Source organism: Schistocerca gregaria, chromosome 9 (assembly GCF_023897955.1).
Source record: "Schistocerca gregaria isolate iqSchGreg1 chromosome 9, iqSchGreg1.2, whole genome shotgun sequence".
Classification (NCBI taxonomy): domain Eukaryota; kingdom Metazoa; phylum Arthropoda; class Insecta; order Orthoptera; family Acrididae; genus Schistocerca; species Schistocerca gregaria.
Window position 1 is genome coordinate 141,006,637 of NC_064928.1, and position 21,068 is coordinate 141,027,704.

General features: G+C 39.7%; 1 protein-coding gene across 25 annotated transcripts in view; it reads left to right on the forward strand.

Annotated features, from left to right (window-relative positions):
* The window catches only part of LOC126291704 (zinc finger protein 501-like), a 199,843-nt gene that overhangs the window by 17,297 nt on the left and 161,478 nt on the right, over nt 1-21,068 (forward strand). For 23 of the 25 annotated variants that reach the window (XR_007551851.1, XR_007551849.1, XR_007551850.1 and 20 more), the window contains 2 exons: nt 7,421-7,489; nt 9,796-9,855. Coding sequence is in view for 22 of the 25 variants with exons in the window: in XM_049985345.1 (XP_049841302.1) it covers nt 7,421-7,489; nt 9,796-9,855 (129 nt within the window). In the remaining 3 variants the exon portion in view is untranslated. The remainder of the gene's footprint in view (nt 1-7,420; nt 7,490-9,795; nt 9,856-21,068) is intronic. The other 2 variants (XM_049985342.1, XM_049985347.1) reach the window with 1 other exon arrangement.

Genomic DNA, 21,068 nt, shown 5'->3' on the forward strand with positions numbered 1-21,068 from the left:
TTGTCAAGTTCTCAAAGGCAGCACTGGAATAACATATTCACAGACCATCCTGGGGGCTTGCCACTCTTTGGCATCTTTTCCCTGCCATGCTGAATGTATATTCTCTTGCTATTCTTTTTCCCCTCTCTTGGGGAACATGTCTAGGATGTTATTGGGAATGTTCTGCATTGTCTGTCGTTGACATAAGAACAGTCTCACCTTTGTTTTTTGCTCCCTTTTCCTTTTTTGTTTCCCTTCTCCTCTTGTTCCTCCGCTTCAGCCCTTGAGGTTCTTCTTTTTCTTTTTCCTCCCTGTGTGCTCCAGACAGCTGGCCCATGTGTTTTATGCGTAACAGGTGACTGGGTAATGTGTAATTCCCAGCCCTGGGTCTACAGGTAGGGTTTGCACGTACCCCCTGCTACAGGCCAGGACCAGGGAGTGGTGATTGCCTGAGCTGCTACCTTCCCAAATTGCCGCGTGGTCTCTCTGTCAGGTATTTGGGAGGTGTGACCTAAGGTGTGGACAGTTGTCTAAGACAGGTGTGCCCCCTTGTGAAGGGCGACCCCAGTTGGAAGGAGTGCACTATTTGAGAGTCAGTCATGGGGGATTTACTCGCAATGAGCCAATCATCTTCACAATCAGTGTCTACGAAATGTAAATGGAATCAGGCCAATGATTCAGGGACCCTTCCAGCTACACCACAGTTCCTTGTAATTTTACGTGCTGAAGATCTTCAGTCCTTCACAATGGTAACTCCATTCATTATTCAGAAATGTGTTGATGCAATTGCCAGTCCTGTGAAATCCTGTTCTCATTTACAGAATGACACTTTGCTTCTGGAGGCTGCTTCTGATTCTCGAGCACAACTGTTTGCTGCCTCTCTTCTCGATGGCTGTCCTGTTCATGTTGAGGCTCATACAACTCTGAATTCTTCCCATGGTGTTATTTACACTAGGCTGCTTGGTGGTCTAGCTGATGCCAAAATCCAATCATATCTGTCTGATCAGGATGTTATTGCCATCCATTGGGTGATGAAAGAGGTAGATTCCTCTGTAGCGCCCACCCACACTCTTTTTCTCACCTTTGATAGAGTGGTGCTTCCATCCAAGATCAAAGCAGTCTATGAAATTATCACATTCCGACCATATGTTCTGAACCCAATGCGCTGTACCAGTGACATCATTTCAACCACGCTAGAAGTCTTGTCAACACCCAGCCAAATGTGTAATCTGTGTTACGGATGTGCACGAGGGTGATTATCCGCCTCCTTCTTCCCACTGTATCAACTGCAACGGCGGCCCTGCTGTGTCCTCTCGCGATTGTCCCATGTATCTTGATGAGCGGGCTGTCCAGGAGATCCGTGTAAAGGAAAAAGTGCCTAGACAGTCACTCACAAGTTATTGGCTAGTGACAAACCTTGTGTTCTCCCATCTGGCACTTATAGTTCTGTTCTTGTTACCTCTCGCTCCATGAAGGACATTGCCATGCAGACATGCAACCTCAAATTCAGCTCTGAGGTTGTGAAATCGCCCAGTGTCAAGGTAGCATCGCAACCTCCTCATCCAGCTGTGCAACAAGCCATTAAACTCTCACTTCAAGGGGTGAAGCCACCTGCCACACAACTGGTGGGGTGGAAAGGACAGTAGGAGTACTCCTGTGAAGATTTTCAACATCCCTCAAGCCAACCAACATCTGAGCTTTCCTGTGCTGACTGGAAAATCTCAAAGATGACCAACAAAGGCAAATGGTCTTCTTCGCTGACTTGAAGATCTTCATTGACGGTGTTATCACGTGATACCTTAGCCCGCTCGTCCTCTGTGTTTCCTGTATGCACCACCAACCGTTTTTCAGTGTTGGACTCCACGGACTGCTCTCACAAGCAAGCTGATGCTTCTGTGGACCTCATGGAGCAGGATCCTCCTCCTTTTGTACCCTGTAGCAGCACGTCTTCGCAGGCTACCATTTGGCAGCCTTCGAGCTAACACCCCTTCATTTCTTCCTTATCATGACTCTCCTCCAATGGAATATTCGTGGCCTTTGGTTCCACAAAGAGGTTTTTAACTCTGATTACATTATATTATGTCTTAAAAAAAGGTAAACTGCACAAATGACTGCTAGTACTGCAATTATATGTGTAGCTGTCACATTAATGGTAATTGTGTTCTGCTTTTGTTCACTGTGGTATTTCTGAACATATCTTATCATTTCATCGACAGCATTCTGAAGCATTCATATTTCTCAGAAATAGTTGTACTTCACATGACCAGTTATCTGTTTGAACTGTTGGTTTAAGACACTTACCAAATTTTTTTCTGATAGAATTATTAGCATTTCCTGTTGTTTAGATACAAGTACCTCCCCACATGAACCATGGACCTTGCCGTTGGTGGGGAGGCTTGCATGCCTCAGCAATACAGATGGCCATGCCGTAGGTGTAACCACAATGGAGGGGTATCTGTTGAGAGACCAGACAAATGTGTGGTTCCTGAAGAGGGGCAGCAGCCTTTTCAGTAGTTACAGGGGCAGCAGTCTGGATGATTGACTGATCTGGCCTTGTAACACTAATCAAAACGGCCTTGCTGTGCTGGTACTGTGAACGGCTGAAAGCAAGAGGAAACTACAGCTGTAATTTTTCCCGAGGGCATGCAGCTTTACTGTATGGTTAAATGATGATGGGGTCCTCTTGGGTAAAATATTTTGGAGGTAAAATAGTCCCCCATTTGGATCTCCTGGCGTGGACTACTCAGGGGGATGTTGATATCAGGAGAAAGAAAATGGGCGTTCTACGGATTGGAGCATGGAATGTCAGATCCCTTAATCAGGTAGGTAGATTAGAAAATTTAAAAAGGGAAATGGATAGGTTAAGTTAGATATAGTGAGAATTAGTGAAGTTCGGTGGCAGAAGGAACAAGACTTTTGGTCAGGTGAACACAAGGTTATAAATACAAAATCAAATAGGGGTAATGCAGGAGTAGGTTTAATAATGAATAAAAAAAATAGGAGTGCGGGTAAGGTACTACAGACAGCATAGTGAACGAATTATTGTGGCCAAGATAGACATGAAGCCCACACCTACTACAGTAGTACAAGTTTATATGCCAACTAGCTCTGCAGATGATGAAGAAATTAGAGAAATGTATGATGAGGTAAAAGAAATTATTCAGGTAGTGAAGGGAGATGAATATTTAATAGTCATGGGTGACTGGAATTCGAGAGTAGGATAAGGGGGAGAAGGAAACATAGTAGGTGAATATGGATTGGGGCTAAGAAATGAAAGAGGAAGCTGCCTGGTAGGGTTTTGCACAGAGCATAACTTAATCATAGCTAACACTTGGTTCAAGAAACATGAAAGAAGGTTGTATAAATGTAAGAATCCTGGAGATACTAGAAGGTATCAGATAGATTATATAATGGTAAGACAGAGATTTAGGAACCAGGTTTTAAATTGTAAGACATTTCCAGGGGCAGACGTGGAATCTCACCACAATCTATTGGTTATGAACTGTAGATTAAAACTGAAGAAACTGCAAAAAGGTGGGAATCTAAGGAGATGGGACCTGGATAAACTGACTAAGGCAGAGGCTGTACAGACTTTCAGCTACCGCATAAGGGAACAATTGACAGGAATGGGGGAAAGAAATACAGTAGAAGAAGAATGGGTAGCTTTGAGGAATGAAATAGTGAAGGCAGCAGAGGACCAAGTAGGTAAAAAGACGAGGGCTAGTAGAACTCCTTGGGTAACAGAAGAAATATTGAACTTAATTGACGAAAGGAGAAAATATAAAAATACAGTAAATGAAGTAGGCAAACAGGAATACAAACGTCTCAGTAATGAGATCGACAGGAAGTGCAAAATGGCTAAGCAGGGATGGCTAGAGGACAAATGTAAGGATGTAGAGGCTTATCTCACTAGGGGTAAGATAGATACTGCCTACAGGAAAATTAAAGAGACCTTTGGAGAAAAGAGAACCACTTGTATGAATATCAAGAGCTCAGGTGGTAACCCACTTCTAAGCAAAGAAGGGAAAGCGCAATGGTGGAAGGAGTATATAGAGGGTCTATACAAGGGCGATGTACTTGAGGACAATATGATGGAAATGGAAGAGGATGTAGATGAAGATGAAATGGGAGATACGATACTGCGTGAAGAGTTTGACAGAGCGCTGAAAGAACTGAGTCAAAACAAGGCCCCGGGAGTAGACAACATTTCATTAGAACTATTGGTGGCCTTGGGAGAGCCTGTCCTGACAAAACTCTTACCATCTGGTGAGCAAGATGTATGAGACACGTGAAATACCCTCAAACTTCAAGAAGAATATAATAATTCCAATCCCAAAGAAAGCAGGTGTTGACAGATGTGAAAATTACCGAACTATCAGTTTAATAAGTCACAGCTGCAAAATGCTAATGCGAATTCTTTACAGACGAATGGAAAAACTGAATGAAGCCAACCTCGGGGAAGATCAGTTTGGATTCCATAGAAATATGGGAACACGTGAGGCAATACTGACTCTATGACTTTAAGTGTCAGGAAGTCACTTTTGAAAGTATTTGTATGGAGTGTAGCCATGTCTGGAGGTGAAACATGGACGATAAATAGTTTGGACAAAAGGAGAATAGAAGCCTTTGAAATGTGGTGCTACAGAAGAATGCTGAAGATTAGATGGGTAGATCACGTAACTAATGATGAAGTATTGAATAGGATTGGGGAGAAGATGAGTTTGTTGCACAACTTGACAAGAAGAAGGGATAGCTTGGTGGGACATATTCTGAGGCATCAAGGGATCACCAATTTAGTATTGGAGGGCAGCGTGGAGGGTAAAAATCGTAGAGGGAGACCAAGAGATCAATACACAAAGCAGATTCAGAAGGATGTAGGCTGCAGTACATATTGGGAGATGAAGAAGCTTGTACAGCATAGAGTAACATGGAGAGCTGCATCAAACCAGTCTCAGGACTGAAGACCACAACAACAACAACAACAACATTATATCATGTCTTAGAAAAAGGTAAACTGCACAAATGACTGCTAGTATTGCAATTATACGTGTAGCGGTTACATTAATGGTAATTGCTTTCTCCTTTTGTTCACAGTGGTATTTATGAACATATATTATCATTTCATCGACATCATTCTGAAGCATTCATATTTCTCAAAAATAGTTGTACTTCACATGACCAGTTGTCTGTTTGAACTGTTCGCTTAGGACACTTATCAAATTTTTTCTGATAGAATTATGAGCATTTCCTGTTGTTTATATACAAGTAATACTTTATTAACCAGGAATTTAATCCATCTGTCTATAAGACTCCATCCACTTGGATGTGCATGAACCATTGAAATTGTGATTTAAAGCTAGTTGCTGATAATTATACATCCTTAACTATGGAAACATTATAGTAAAATGCTATACTGCTCTTATTTATGGAAATCACAGCCTTCAGACATGCAGGGAAATTCCTTTTCTGCTTGCAATAATTCTGAAAAAATGTTTTTGGTGTTAACAGCATAGTGCTTAATTGTTTATGTGTAGGATAGTGGACAACTTCTTAAATTTCCAATTGTGTTCTAGCATCACTTACACTGCTTTCTATTTCTCTCATTAGCTTAGCTATTCCTACTTTGCTGTGTAATTTTTTCAGGTGATTCTGTATTATACTTGAATCCTTATTCACGTTAATCATTGAATATTAGCATATTGCTATAATCCAATTGTTATTCTTTGAACATTTTAGTTATATTTAATAATCCTTGCTCCATACCCATAATTTGAGTCATATGCTAGTGCACTGCTGTTTCTCTGTTATGCTACTTCTTGCACTTGACCTATTCTACTATTCAAACTTGAAATATCATCATTATTTGCTGTGCCAGACATGGTGTTTAGTAATTTTCCACTCACATTCAGCCATCCTCTCTTGCTCCTTTATAGAGAATATTGTACCTCTTACTTGCTGCTATTCCTCTCTCAGCTTATCATAGGAAAACATAAAATCATAATATTAAATCCGTATGTCTCCCGTCATATTTCCCCATTCTGCTTCCATTAGCACCTTTAAGAGCATACCTTACAACCTTCTCTCTTTGTTCATCACCTCCCAGATGTTGAAGGTTGGTCTGAATGACCATCTGTGATTTGTGAGTAGTACATCCAGCTGCTGCATTAGCAATACCCCCTTTCACAAAGGCTGCTTAACAATTCCTTGTGCTCCGAAAATGAGCAAGATCAGAACATTCACTAAACTCCTTCTAAGTCTCAACCTGTATGGCCTGTTCTGCTGTGTTTCTTTATTCATTTGCTTTTCTAATTGGTGTAGCACTCCTGGATATTGCTTTGTAAAGGAAAATTTTAAAACAGAGTTGGAACTTTCTACTTCTACTTTGCTACCATCAACTTCAGTTCCTTTCTTATCTGTGAGTATCTGAACACTAGCTTTAGTACCACTAATGGCTTTTACAGTGACTGTGTACCACAAAGAGTTGCTCCCACCATGGACTATTCTACTGAGTACAGATTTATCAAATGGATGATTAACCATTCTTTTGCACTTGAGCCATAGTTCCTTTACCTGCTCCTGCCCAGTGCTAAATGTGTTTCCGTATTGAGATATGACAATAGTGCCTCTGTATCTAGTTTACATAACGTACAACTGTTCCTACTAGTTTTAGCTGATCTTCTTTTGAAATCAGATTTATAACAGAGCAAGTCAGAACCATCCAATGTAATGTAAAAAAAAATGTAAGTAGCACACACACATGAAATTTATAACAGAGCAAGTCAGAACCATCCAATGTGATGTAATGTAATATAATGTAACATAGCATAATATAATGTAACATAGCATAATATAATGTAATTTTTTTCTTTATTTGATTTAGTCGTATGAGTAACACATGTACGACTGTTACAGAAATTAACTGTTTTCTTATCATAGCAGGGAATTTTAAAGTCTGATTGTTCAAAATATAATTTACAGATCACTGCTGCAGATCTACCTAAATTTAACCTGATGACTAATAGTTATGATAATAAACTTAGTGAATTAATGTCACCTTTTGTCATTATTCTAAGAGTACACATTTTGTTTCTGCCATATTGCGATAATTCTATGTAAAGAGGAAACTGTATAGGCAGGGCAAGCCACAGTGTTCTACTGACTTGAGTCCTCCAGTGGTGCTATTCCCATATATCCCACTTGAGAATCTCTAGTTGCAATATTTGGAAATCACAGGTGGAAAACCTGGTGATAATGGAAATCAGAATCAGATTGGGAAGTGTGCTCAGATATCGTAATAGAAGGTGGCTGCTCAAGATAACTGGCAAATTCAGGCAGTGTTTCTGTTGTTACAATGTAATTATTTATATGCTGTAAACTAGTTTCATAAGCAATTATTGTACTCAATGTTGTACCTGCACTTAACTCATTTCCTTTCATTCAGGTTGATGTCAACCCACTTGCATCCCCCAAGCAAGAGATGGAGTATGTATCTGCTAAGGAAGAAACTCCAGTAAGTACAAAAATTCACCTGTCTTCTGAGCTTGCAAAAAGTAACATTGTTCTGCACAGAAACACATTGTCTTCTTGAGTGCTGGGTGATTCTGTCCCTCTGTTCTGAAGGAATGGCTGCCTCATTTTACAGTTGCTTGCTGTCCTGCGTGCTTTCAGCATTCTAATTGCTTACTCTTTACAACACAGCATTCGGCTGGAGCCTTTGCACACCTTAGGTGCAGGGAAAGCTCATAATAACCAAACACACATCATTCTTGCAAAATCAACCAATGGTAAACCCAGGATGGAATAAAGACAATGTATGAAAATGGTAGATTGCTACTTACACTGGAAATGCTGAGCCACAGGCAGAAACAACAAAAACAGAGTGAAACACAAAAAGTATACTTTTGGCTGATAGGCATCCTTCAGAGGTACACAAAACACACACACACACACACACACACACACACACACACACACACACACACACACAAGGCTCCACCATTGTGTTTTTAAACTGCAAGGATTACATTGCAAAGGACTTGATTCGTACACCTATAAATTCTGCTCCAGTGATCCCATTCCAGAAATCTAACAGGATCTCTGGTCCCTCCTCAAATCCGTAGACCCATTGCAGAACCTTTCATCGTAATCCGTCTCTCTCCTCACCTCTACCACTCCCCACACTATCTTCTGCATGCTTCCTAAAGTTCATAAACCCAACCATCCGAGATGCCCCATTGTCACCACTTATTGTGGCCCCACTGACAAAATCTCTGCTCTCATAGACAAAAATCTTCACTACTGTTTCTTTACCACCTGGTGAAGTCATCACTATTGATGCCACCTCCCTTTTCAGTAACATCACTAATGACCCTGGCCTTGCTACTGATGAACACTACATTTCCCAACGATGACAGATTCTGAACCTACAACCTCCTTTCTGGTCATCTTCACAATCCTAAACTAATCTCCTGACCTAGTACAGAAAATTGTCTTGCATGCCTAATCTCTTCAGTCACTCACCCCTTTCCAAACTCCCACCTTCTGGTCACAGAGGAGCATTCCCCTCAGGACTCTGTACAACCCAAGACTGGAGCAATTGAATCACATTCTCCACCGGGGTTTCGATTACCTCTTGTTGTACCTGGAAATGAGGAATGTGTGCCTACTATCCTTCCCACCCCTCTGACTCATATTTTGCCACCCACTGAACCTATCTATGTTTCAGGAGATACATGATATGATAGATACTGAGATGCATGAAAAACTGCTGCATAGTGCATGATATTTAAATTTGTTACTACTCATTGCAACTCTATTCAGAGCATATTTTGCAGAAAGTATCCACATATGTCACTGAATGTAGTACAAAATTAGATCATTGTATGACACTTATGTTAGTTCAAGGGATACGAGATATGTGAAAAAATGCCACATCGTGCATAGATTTTTAATTCACTTATTCTTTTCTACAAAGAAACTTCTGGAGTCGAGTCAATTTAGGAAATCCCTGGCATCTGGCAGCACTTTTGACTGTCTTTCAACTGTGAAACTGAAACAGCTATATCCAATGATAAGTCTGTAGAGCTGTGAAGAGGCATTGCCATAGAAACATTTACAAAATCACCAAGCGGGGCAATGTACTGGTTAGCATACTGGAATTGCATCTTGGAGCATGAGGGTTCAAACCCACTTCTGGCCACTCTGATTTAGGTTCTCTGTGATTTCCCTAAATCACTTAAGGCAAATGCCAGGATGGTTCATTTGAAAGGGCACAGCTGATTTCCTTCTCCATCCTATCCTAATTGGAGCTTGTGCTCGATCTCTAACGACCGCATTGATCGGATGTTAAAGCACTAATCTCCTATTCCTCCTTTTACGATGCTATTGTAGTCAGACATAGCAGCTATGCTCAACATACAAAAACTGCCTGGGATCACATTTCTTAATTTGGATTTTATACTTAGACATTTGTACATTATGCATATTTCTTTGTACAACTGTTTCATAATTTTACAGGTGGTTTCACAAATACATGGAAATTCTAATAGCAGATTGACAAAATGAACACTTGGGTTTTTCAGCCAGCTATCTATCTAAGGATCATAAATTCAAATTCTACAACTGTTAGCCCCCATCTCTGCCAAAAGAAACTATTAATTGCAAAGGACTCTAAATTAGAAAGAGCTGGCTGGTTCTGCATACATAATTGGCTGCATGTTGTAGAAGGGGGAAAAAGTTGGTTGGCGTTTATGATATGACTTAAGCATTTATACACACACAAGGGTAACTCTGTTTACTCCTTGTCATTGTTTGCAGGAGTGGGATGTGCCTGATGACCACAATAGTATGCATGATCCACAAAGCATCACCAAAGAGGTGAGTTGTTCTAATGTTGTGATGGATAATTGCACTACACAATGTAGGATAGTAATTTATTTGTTCCCCATAGAGTATTTGGATTTTGAACATATATGCCACAAGTCATGTCATAACTTGCTGGAAACAATTACAAAAACACAGTTTATCTCGATTAAGTATGGATAGTATGGTGCAAAGGAAGATAATCTACTTCCATAAAGTGCATTCATTAATACTTTAAAACACTTATTGCTAAGATATTCCTGTAGAGTGACTTCCCATTAGGTACTTTGGAAGCTTGTTAAACAATTTGATTCCTATGTTACACAGTCTGTAGTTTGTATAGTGCCTTGTCAGGTGACACACACACACACACACACACACACACACACACACACACACACACACACACGTGGACAGAGAAAATAAACAAACTTCAGTTGTGGCTATATCAAATCAAGTGAACATCAATGGTAACTACACATGTCAGCAACATTAACTCTGCATTCAATGGAGTGGAGTTCTACAAAACATTTATTGTGTTTGTGTGTGCATTTCCACATCAGCAGTTGTAAGTAAACACAAAATGTAGTCACAAAATGTCTGTGTACAATGAAATAACATTTCATAGATAACATGATTTGCTAACTTAGTAACAAAGCTCACAGTACACCTTCTAGTTAAAATGACAAGCTACCACTGTACAGTAATGAAAAGTGGGCCCACTGAACTCCAATATTTGAAAACAATACTTTGTCAGCATCTGAGCAACAGCTCACAACCTCATTTTTACTCTCTACTTTGTTTGGAACATAACAAAGGAAAATGGTTTACATCCTTACCATGCAGACAAGCCTAGATGAGAAAGTAGAAGATTATACAAGCTATGCCAATTTTTGTGCTGGAGCTGAGGGCAACATCAGTGCTCAACAATGTTAATATTCCGTATGTCATCTTGTTTATGTATATGACAATTTTTACCATGGAAGCAGTATTTAATGTCCACAACTGTCGCCAGTATTCATATGAAAATCCTTATCAAATTCAGTAAATTGGTCACTAGGAAATTTTTTTTGGTCAATGTCTGGGCATCTTGATTGAGCCTTTTTTTCCCTCCTCCCTGAATAAGTGGACGCAATTATTAACAGTTCTTGCAAATGGAATTGCCCAGAAAATGTTCCTGTCCTAAGGTAACTCATTTCTATTTTTATGCAAGATTTAGCTTTCACCTGATTTTTCTTGGTAACATAATCTAAATGTACTATCACATGAAGTAAATTAAATTGATATTGTTAGAATGGTAATAATATATATTGTGCTTAACTTCAGTGTAGTATACAGAAGTCCAACATTCTAGTTGTTATTGAGTAACCTGACATACATTTTTTAATAGCTTCAGTTTTTATTTATTTTTTCAATGGCAAAACACACACACACATACACACAACCCCTGTTCCTTTCACTCCTTCCAACAAAAAGCAGTGTCATTTTTCTATACAATGTAATGACTGGACAGTCACATGTTGTTGAATGCTATCTGACTAAATACTGTACATTAGTTAAAAGTGTGTGGCTATTTATGAAATTTTTAATAATACAGAGCAGTATTCAGTTGTTAGTAAACTTAATCATAATTGAAGCAGTTAGTGTACAAAGAGTAATAAATTTCTAGTGGTATTTTTGTTTATTCAGACCTTGATATTTGAAAGTATTACTTTTTAAGAACATAGTAAGTACATAATAGTTGGCAAATTTCAACACTGTATTTTAAATTTGTAATTTCATACCTGGGTTCATTGTAACATTATTGTTAACACTTTCAGAGATACATTATGAATTCTTTACAGTGCTGTATTACTGAATTACAAATAATATTGTTCTTATTGCTGAAAATTTGTGTGAAAACTCTTGATACAATGAGTGCATTTTGTTTACGAGCAAGTGTTAACAAAAAGTAAAATGCTGTAAGAAGTTATATCAGCACAGAATAAATATAAATCATACACATGTCATTTATTTACAGCTCAGCATGGTGAAATGAACATTGTTTTCTTAATAAATTAATGTAAATATGTGAAATACATATGGCATTGTGTTATTTACTACATGAGAATTGTGTTCACCAACACTACCCAACATTTGAATATACGTTATGCTCTTCACGTGCACCAAAGGACTCTGGCAGTCTGGTGACATTTGAGTCAAGTATTAGAGTGCAGGCAGATTGGGTTTGGTTGTTCCCCCCTCCCCACTCTGAGAGTGGCCTGTCAGATTGCTTTACTAGGCATTTTTATATTGAGTTTCATGAAAGATCACATCTACAGGACACCATTCAACTTTCCTGAAGAGCTGATTCCAATCATTTTTTGATACAATGTTCATCATGTTAGACAGTTGCTGATGTTAACTTTGCACCAATGTCAATGGCAGGAATTGTATGGCATGTGGGTAGATTAAATAACTAATGAGGGAGTACTGAATCAGACTGATTGGGGGGGGGGGGGGTATTTATGGTAAGGCTTGAGTAAAACGAGAGATTAGTCAAGGACACATTCTGTGGTGCCAAAAAAGTCAGTTTGGTAATAGAAGGAAGTGTGAGGGGAAAATATTACAGGGGGGATTAAGGTTAGACAGTAGTAAGCAGGTTCAAACGTACGTGCATTTCAGTTGTTACACCGACGTGAAGAAGCTTGCTCAGGATAGACTAATGTGAAGAGTTGCATTAGTAAACTGATGACACCTTGATGCTTCAGATCGTGTCCTATCAACAGATCCCTTATCCTAATCAAGTTTTGCTATAAATTTCTTCTCTGCAGTTTTATTCATTATTTCTTTATTAATTATCCAATGACCACATTAATCTGAGGTGTTCTTCTGTAGCAGCACATTTCAAAAGTTTCCTCTCTTTTGTAGGTGGTATTGTGTATCTCCCACCTCACTTCTGCATAAAGCTACCCTTCAAATTTTTTTCAGGAAATATGTCTCCATTTTATATCCTCTTTGCTTCTAAAATCTTCAGTTATTAAGTTCCCAAATTGCAAAACTTTTCTGTTTCCAATATCTCATTTTGCAGTCTAATTCTCCCAACATTACCTTATTTAATTGAGCTGCATTCCATTACTATTCCGCAGTTAGACACATTAATCTGTACTCCTATTTCATTTTTCACCTGTTGACAGGCGCACAAAAAAGACAGAAAACTTTCCTAGATTTTGGACAAATGTTTCTTTTGCACTGGAGTATACACAGGCACGCGCGCACACACACACGTACTGGTTTGGCTTCATTGTGCAAAATGGAGTGGGTGAGGGGAGAAAAGAGGCAGGGAGTGGGAGGGAGGCTTGGGGAAGGGTGGCCGATGGCTCATAGGGAGGAAGCAGGTGTGTGAGATAGGAATTTGTTACAACAGCACACGTCTACACACGTGACATAATGTGATGATGTGAACATGGTGACAGAACAGAGGAAGGAGAGACTGCAGGGAAGAAGAGGGTGTTTATAGAGTAGGGTAGTCAGAACTGGCACTCATACATTATTTACATTCTGCCAGAATCTTCCATGCCTGTACTTATTTGCTCCTTATTAACATATGTTTCTGCTTGCAGACACTCGCATGTACCACAGTGACTTTATAAGTGTGCCCAAAACAGGTCACAACACTATTGCAGAGGCAAAAACAAAAAAAAAAGCATGCAGAATTTAAAAGAACACAAAATCCCTGAGATTGCCAAAGCTTTACAGAAGGTTGAAATGTAGTGTGAACTTCAATACAAGATGCTTTTAATAGTTTCCACAGTGAAACTCTGTCTCAAAATCTGGCAGAAAACCCAAACAGATTCTCATGATATGTAAAGCACAACACTGGCAAAATGCAACCAGTACCTTCAATGTGCGATAACAATGGTGATGTTATCGATGATACTGCCAGTAAAGCAGAGTTACTAAACATGGTTTTCTGAAATTCCTTCACAAAGGAAGATGAAGTATATATCCCAGAATTCAAATCGAGAACAAGTGCCAACATGAGTAATTTAGAAATAAGTATTCTTGGTGTAGCGAAGCAGTTTAAAACACTTAAGTAAGGAAAGGCTTCCATCCAGATTGTATACCATTCAGCTTCCTTTCAGAGTATGCTGTTACAAAAGGTCCTTAGTTAGCTGTCATATCCAACCGCTTGCTTGTAGAAAGATCTGTACCCTAAGACTGAAAAGTTGCATGTCACACCAGTACCTAAGAAAGGAAATGAGTAATCTACTGAATTACAGACCCATATCACTAATGTCAATTTTCTGTACCATTTGAGAACATATATTGTGTTCAAACACGATGAATCGCCTTGAAGAAAATGATGTATTGACAAATAGCTAACATCGATTCGGAAAGTATTGTACTTGTGAAATACAGCTAGCTCTGTTTTTCATGAAGTAATGAGTGCTGTTGACAGGGTACATCAAATTAATTCTGTATTTTTAGATTTTCAGAACATGTTTGATACCGTTCCTCATAAGTGAATTCTAGTTAAATTGTGTGTCTGTGGAGTATGGTTTGTGTCCTGTCAGAAAGGTTACAGTTTGTAATAACTGATGGAGGGTTACCATTTAAAACCGAACTAATATCTGGTGGTCTCCAAGGAAGTGTTACAGGAGTCCCTCTGTTGTTGTTGAGCTATGTAAACCATTTAGGAGGCAATCTGGACAAGTCTCTTAGATTGTTTGCAGATCATGTAAAGTCATCAGTTGATCAAAATGAATTGCAAAATGATTTGGGCAAGATATCTGTAGGGTGCAGAATGTGACAATTGACTCTAAATAAAGAAAAGTATGAAGTAATCCAGCACTAAAAGGAATGTGCTGAATTTCAGGCACACAATAAATCGGTCAAATGTAAAGGATGACAAATTATTGCATCCTGGATTTTCCATTGTTTAAATTTAAATGCTGTAAACTCAACTAAATACAAATAACTGAAATTTCAGTGATCACATAGATAATGTTCTGGGGAAAGCAAGCAAAAGACTGTGATTTATTGGCAGATAACTTGAAAAACATAAGAGTTCGAGTAAGGAGACTGCTTACATTATGTGTGTTCTCCCTCTTCTGCGGTATTGCTGTAGGGGTGTGAGATTGGCGTCAGATAGAGTTGATGGAGAACATAGAAAAAATTGAAAGAAAGGTAGCTCATTTTGTATTATTGCAAAATAAGGAAGAGATTGCCACAGATGTAATACATGAATTGGTGTTGCAGTCATTAAAACAAAGGTGTTTTCGCTGTGACAGGACCTTCTCGTGAAATTCCAATCACCACCTTTCTCCTCAGAATGTGAAAATATTTTTTGATGTCCACCTACTTAGGGAGAAATGATCACCATAATAAAATAAGAGAAATCAGGGATCATATGGAAAGATTTAAGGGTTTGATTTTCCCATGCACTATTAGAGGGTGGAACAGTAGAGAAGTAGCTTAAATGTGGTTCCATGAATCCTCTGCCAGGCACTTAATTGTGAATTGCAGATAATCATGTACATGTAGACAAGGGAAAGAAGTATGAAGGTGGTTCAGATGCATGCCACTTAGGTGGGTTACAAATGTCAAGAGGAGGAGGAATTTGAGGAAACAAAAAAGCTTTTGAATGGAGAAAGTTGTGGGAGACTTGAATGCAGATGTAGGGAGTGAAAGCCAAGGGTATGAAAATGTACTGGGAGCTGAAGAATGGGGAAGTAGCAATGAAGAAGGAAACAGTTTTCTGGAATTCTGCAAGAGAAATGGTTTAGTGATAGGCAACTCCTGGTTTTGGAAGAAAGAAAGCCACAAAATAGTGTGATACAGAATGAATTTAACACACAAATCTTTGTTGTATTATGTTCTGTGTGATTGGGAAAAAAAGAGGACAGTAATGGATATAAATGTACTATCATCTGACACACCGGATAGTGACCACTGGCTACTAGTAATGAGCATGAGAATCATGAAGGAATGGAAGGAGAGAGAGAACCAGGAAAGGAGACTTAGAATATGGAAACTGAAGGAAGGGGAAGTGAGGGAAGAATACTCTGAAATTATAAGGGAAAGGTTACCAAACAATGAACTAAAAGCAGGAGAAGAGGAATGGCGTGCAATTCAAAAGTGCTATGGTTAAAGCTATAGTAGGTGTATCTGGACAAACAAGTGGCAGAAATGTTGGAAAGTGACACCATGGCAGAATGAAAATGTCATGGAGGTAGTGGGAAGGAAGAGCAAGCCCTTAAGATTGTGTTTCTTGGAAAGGACTGAATTACCAAGAGAGAAATATCACAAAAAAAGAAGAAGAAAGGGGCACATAAGACAGTGACTGAGGAGAGAAGAAACTGGATGGAAGAATGGATAAAGATGATAAAGGAAGGTAGCAGCAGAAGTAAGAAAGTACCATATGGAATGGTCAAAAGTAAGAGGATAGGTTTGAGAGAAGATGTAACGATGATGGATAGAAATGGGAGGGGGGAGGGAAGGAGGACTTGACACGGTAAAAAATGGAAATGGCACTGGGCAAGATGAAAGGAGGAAAGAAACCAGGGATGGATGAGGTAAGTATTGAATTGGTGAAGGCGGCAGGGGACGGTGATGTGGATTGAGAAGACTCTAGAAGACTATAAGAGGGCACTAATTGTCCCTGTATTCAATAAAGGGAGTAGGGAGGATTATAGGAACTACAGGGGAGTCACACTGATACCATGCTGTGCAAAGGTATATGAAAATATCCTGGAGAGCAGAATCTGGACAAGGGTTAAGAACAAATTGAGAGTGGAACAGCATGGCATCAGACCTGGGGAGTGCAACTGTTGACCACATATCTGCAATGAGGCTGCTCTAGGAGCACCGCTATGAATTTGGGGGAGACCTTTGTTGATATAGAAGAAAGTTCTGGGAAGCACTGGAAAAAAGACAACAAGCATAGTGGAGAAGGTGTACTGTGGAGGTCTGAGTTGTGTGGAAGTGGAAAATGAAAAAATAGATTTGTTTATGCAAACAAGTGGTGTTAAGGGCTGTGCATTGTTGCCTTTCCTCATCATGGATGAGATCATGGCTGTGGTGGCAGTAAAAAACTGGAGAAGACAAGATGAAAGAAATGGTGGTCACAGATGACTTGATGATCTGGGGAAATAGGGAGGAAGAGATTCAGTAACTGCTGAATGCTTGGGACAGAACTGTGGGACAGTATGGAATGAAATTTAATGTAAGCAAATGTGAGATCCTGTTACAGCTGGAAGGAAAGATAGATCAACTAGTGGAATAAAGATTGGAGGTGAACAATTGAAGAAAACGGAAGTGTCGATTACTTGAGAAGTGTGACAGAGGAAAATGGAAGAAATGAGAAAGAGATCAGTGAATGTGGGAGACAGGTAGAAGCATTCCTGTGAAGTGTTAGGAGCCTGGTTTGGATCAAAGACCTCCAAAAAAAAAAAAAGAGATCTAAGCATATTACAGGCATGTGAAATGAATTTCCTCAAAAGTAGGCTGGGAGTAACAAGGAGAATAAAAGGCTAAGGGAAATAGTGAAATAGGAACCCCTGCAGATACATCAAGGCTAAGATGGAAAGGGCACTTAAAGAGAGTGGACAACAAGAGGATGCCTAAGAAGATACATCAAATGGAGGTGAGAAGGAAATGACCTAGAGGAAAACTAAGGGGGTAAATGGCTGAAAAATGTGGAAGGTGTTGAAAAGATAGGTGAGGAGCAGACCAGAGTGTACACAGAAGATGGTGGGAAAGCAGGACTAGATGGGCAGGCTTTCGTTACAGACAGACTCAACCAGAGGCTGGAAACTGTTCACCTTCATGATGATTATGACGATGAAAATGATGTGATTCGACCCGTTCTTCTACACATGGATGTAGTAGAGCATTTTCAGTTGACATTATGGCCTCCTGAGACAGATCTTCCTCTTTTAGAGATTTTATTACACTTGGCACGTAGATTTTTTTGTGACTTGTAAGAAACTAGCAAGGAAGACCAATTTAAACAGAGTTGTTCTGATTTCGCTGTTAATGTTCGTGATTTTATGTTCCCTGGATGCATTATTGTAGTTCTGTACTTATTTTTTATAGCCTAATCTCCATCATTCTTCCTATGCAGTGCAACTTTCGGTCAATGGGCACGTCCATCCTCTTTGCCTTTGATGCCGTTTTGCACTCACAACAAATGGCGGCAAGACAATACTGTACATCTCAGTGCTTTGTTGTTAACTGACACTGTGCCAGGATGCATGTGTGGCAGTTCGCTGAATTTAAATTTATGATTGTAATCAATGATTGTAGTGCTATTCTGTACTTAAAATAATGAAAAAAAGATCGGGATGAACCGGTGATTTAGATTAATGAGGGCCCGATGAATAAGATTTTCACAAATGTTACTAACCATATGTGGTTGGACTTTCAGTTAATTCACTAGCAATAAAATCCCAGCATATTGACATAACAAATTGCTCTGCAAGTGGAGAACTGACCTGAAAATAATGTACATTTCCCCCTACATTGAAGGTGTAGAAAAACTGAATTTCTAAATACATAATGACTCCTTCATCATATAAATAAAAATCACTTCACTTAGATTCTGCAGTTCAGTTAACTGAAAAACTGCTTAAAACATGTTATACTACTACCATTACTTCATGACAAAATTGCAACTAACAGCAACCATATTAATTTCTGTGCTTCGACACAAACTGGATATAAAATTTTAATAGTTTGTAGCTAACAAAAAAAGCAGATTATTAGTTAACTTTACAAATATAGAATTCACTGCTCATAGAAGCTACTGATCCATTTGTCTTCACAGTAAACAATTAGTATTCAACATAATATTGCACCTTACTTGACCTCTTGTAACTCAGCAATAATAAAAAAAGTATTTATTTTCTGTTACTGTGTAATGAGAAGTCTTGAAGCATAGATGAAGTTATCTTGATCTATTGATTCAAGGACTTCTTAATTGTATTAGTTTACATTAGTATGAGTACAGAGAGATGAATAATTATCTTATCAAATATTGAAATTTTCCGTGTACTATACTGCAGAGAAATGGATTTCCTATATAAACACACTGCATATACAAAATTGGGGCCATGACATCTGTCACCATCCCCTAAAGGAATTTCCCACAAATGTGGATGAAAGATTATATGCATCAAGAAAATCCATTTGCCCACAACGTGGAAGGCTAGAATTTGTTAGTAAATGAGGCGTTCCTTGGAAAAATGACTTAATTTCCATTAAGTCATTTTTTTTGTTTCCTGCATTAATTGTATCTTTATGAACCACCTCTTGTGTTGATGAAGTATTGCACATTCTGACAGATTCAATACCATATAGAAACATTCCACTACTGTGTTGCTCAAAGTTGCTGTCCCACAGACTGCTATAGCTATAGACAAACAACTTCCTCACTACTCTAACCTGTGTTGCATGTGCACTGTGCTAAGATGGGGAATCTGTACTGTGGAATCTGTACTGTGGAATTTACTTGTGCCATCACATAGAAAGTAAATAACAATGGTAAACAAAATATGGGTAACAATTGTAAAAGCACATCCAGTACTGAGTGTGTTTATGATAACTCTCAAATCCAAATGGCTCAGGTAGTGAAGCAGCTGTTGAAACCTAGCATGTTGTGCCACAGAGTGGTCTACTTCCCTTTTGGTGGTGGTAGTTCATTTTGGTGGACAGCTGGTTGGCAGTCATGCCAAAATAAAAAGCTGTGCAATGGTTGCAGCATGCTGGGACACAACATTGCTGCTTTCACAGGTGGCTTAGCCACTTACATGTGTAAGATAAGCCTGTGACAGGACTGGGCTAGGAAGCGCTGGATGGATGGATTGGACAGGGTCTTCCACGTAGGTCTCCCACAGAGATAAAACCACTGTGGTAAGAGGCTGAGATTGGGAGTGGCATAGGGATGAACTGGAATGTTGTGGAGGCTGGGTGGGTGATGGAACATCACTTAAGGTGGGGTGGGAAGGATCTCAGGTTGGATGTCCCTCGTTTCAGGACATGATGAAAGATAATCAAAGCCTCGATGAACGATGTTCTTTGGTTGTTTCAGTTCAAGGTGGTGTTGGGCGTCAAAGGGAGCACAATTTTGTAGCTGGCTGATGAGGGTGGTGGGAGGATTGGAAATGTGTGGGGAAAGAACATGGGAAATCTGTTTATGTACTATGTTGGAGGGGTAGTGCCTGTCTGTGACCGAGCGAGGTGGCGCAGTGGTTAGCACACTGGACTCGCATTCGGGAGGACGATGGTTCAATCCCGTCTCCGGCCATCCTGATTTAGGTTTTCCGTGATTTCCCTAAATCGCTTCAGGCAAATGCCGGGATGGTTCCTTTGAAAGGGCACGGCCGATTTCCTTCCCCATCCTTCCTTCACCCGAGCTTGCGCTCCGTCTCTAATGACCTCGTTGTCGACGGGACGTTAAACACTAATTTCCTCCTCCTCCTGTCTGTGAAGGCCTTGGTAAGACCTTCACTATACTGACAGAGTTCTTGTCACTACAGATATGCTGTCCCTAGGTATCAAGTCTGTATGGGAGTGATGTTTTTATGGAGGAGGCATTGCAGTTGTCAAAATGTAGGCACTTTTAGTGGTTGGTGGGTTTAACGTAGGCAGAGATGTAGATGGAGCCATAAGAAGGTGGCCACCTAATAAGAAGATGGCACACTGGATTGAGGACAACAAAGTGAAGTGGATGGGAGAGAAAGTGTGTTTTGGCATTGAGTTCAGATTATGAATTGCCCATAATCTAGCCTTCCACATTAAAAATACCAACTACTTTCTCCACCGACTCTCCACCTTCCCCACCCCTTTACCTTGTGGTTCCCTACTTGTCGTTATTTATGTTGCCTCCTTATGCACCAACATCCCTCATACCCATGGTCTTGTTGCAGTTGAACCCCACCTGTCCAAATGCCCTTTGTACTCCAAACCCACCACCTCATTCACCTAACTAACATTATTCTAATGTATAACTACTTCTCGTTTGAAGGGAAGGTATACAAACAAATCTGTGACACATCCATGGCACCCACATAGCACCCTCCTGTGTCAACCTGTTTGTGTGCCATCTAAAGAAAAGCTTCCTAGCCCCCAAGCACCCTAAACCCTTGGTGTGGTTCAGGTTCATTGACGATATCTTCATGATTTGGACTCAAGGCCAAGATAGCTTATACTTAGTCCTTGTTAACCTCAACACCTTCACTCCTGTC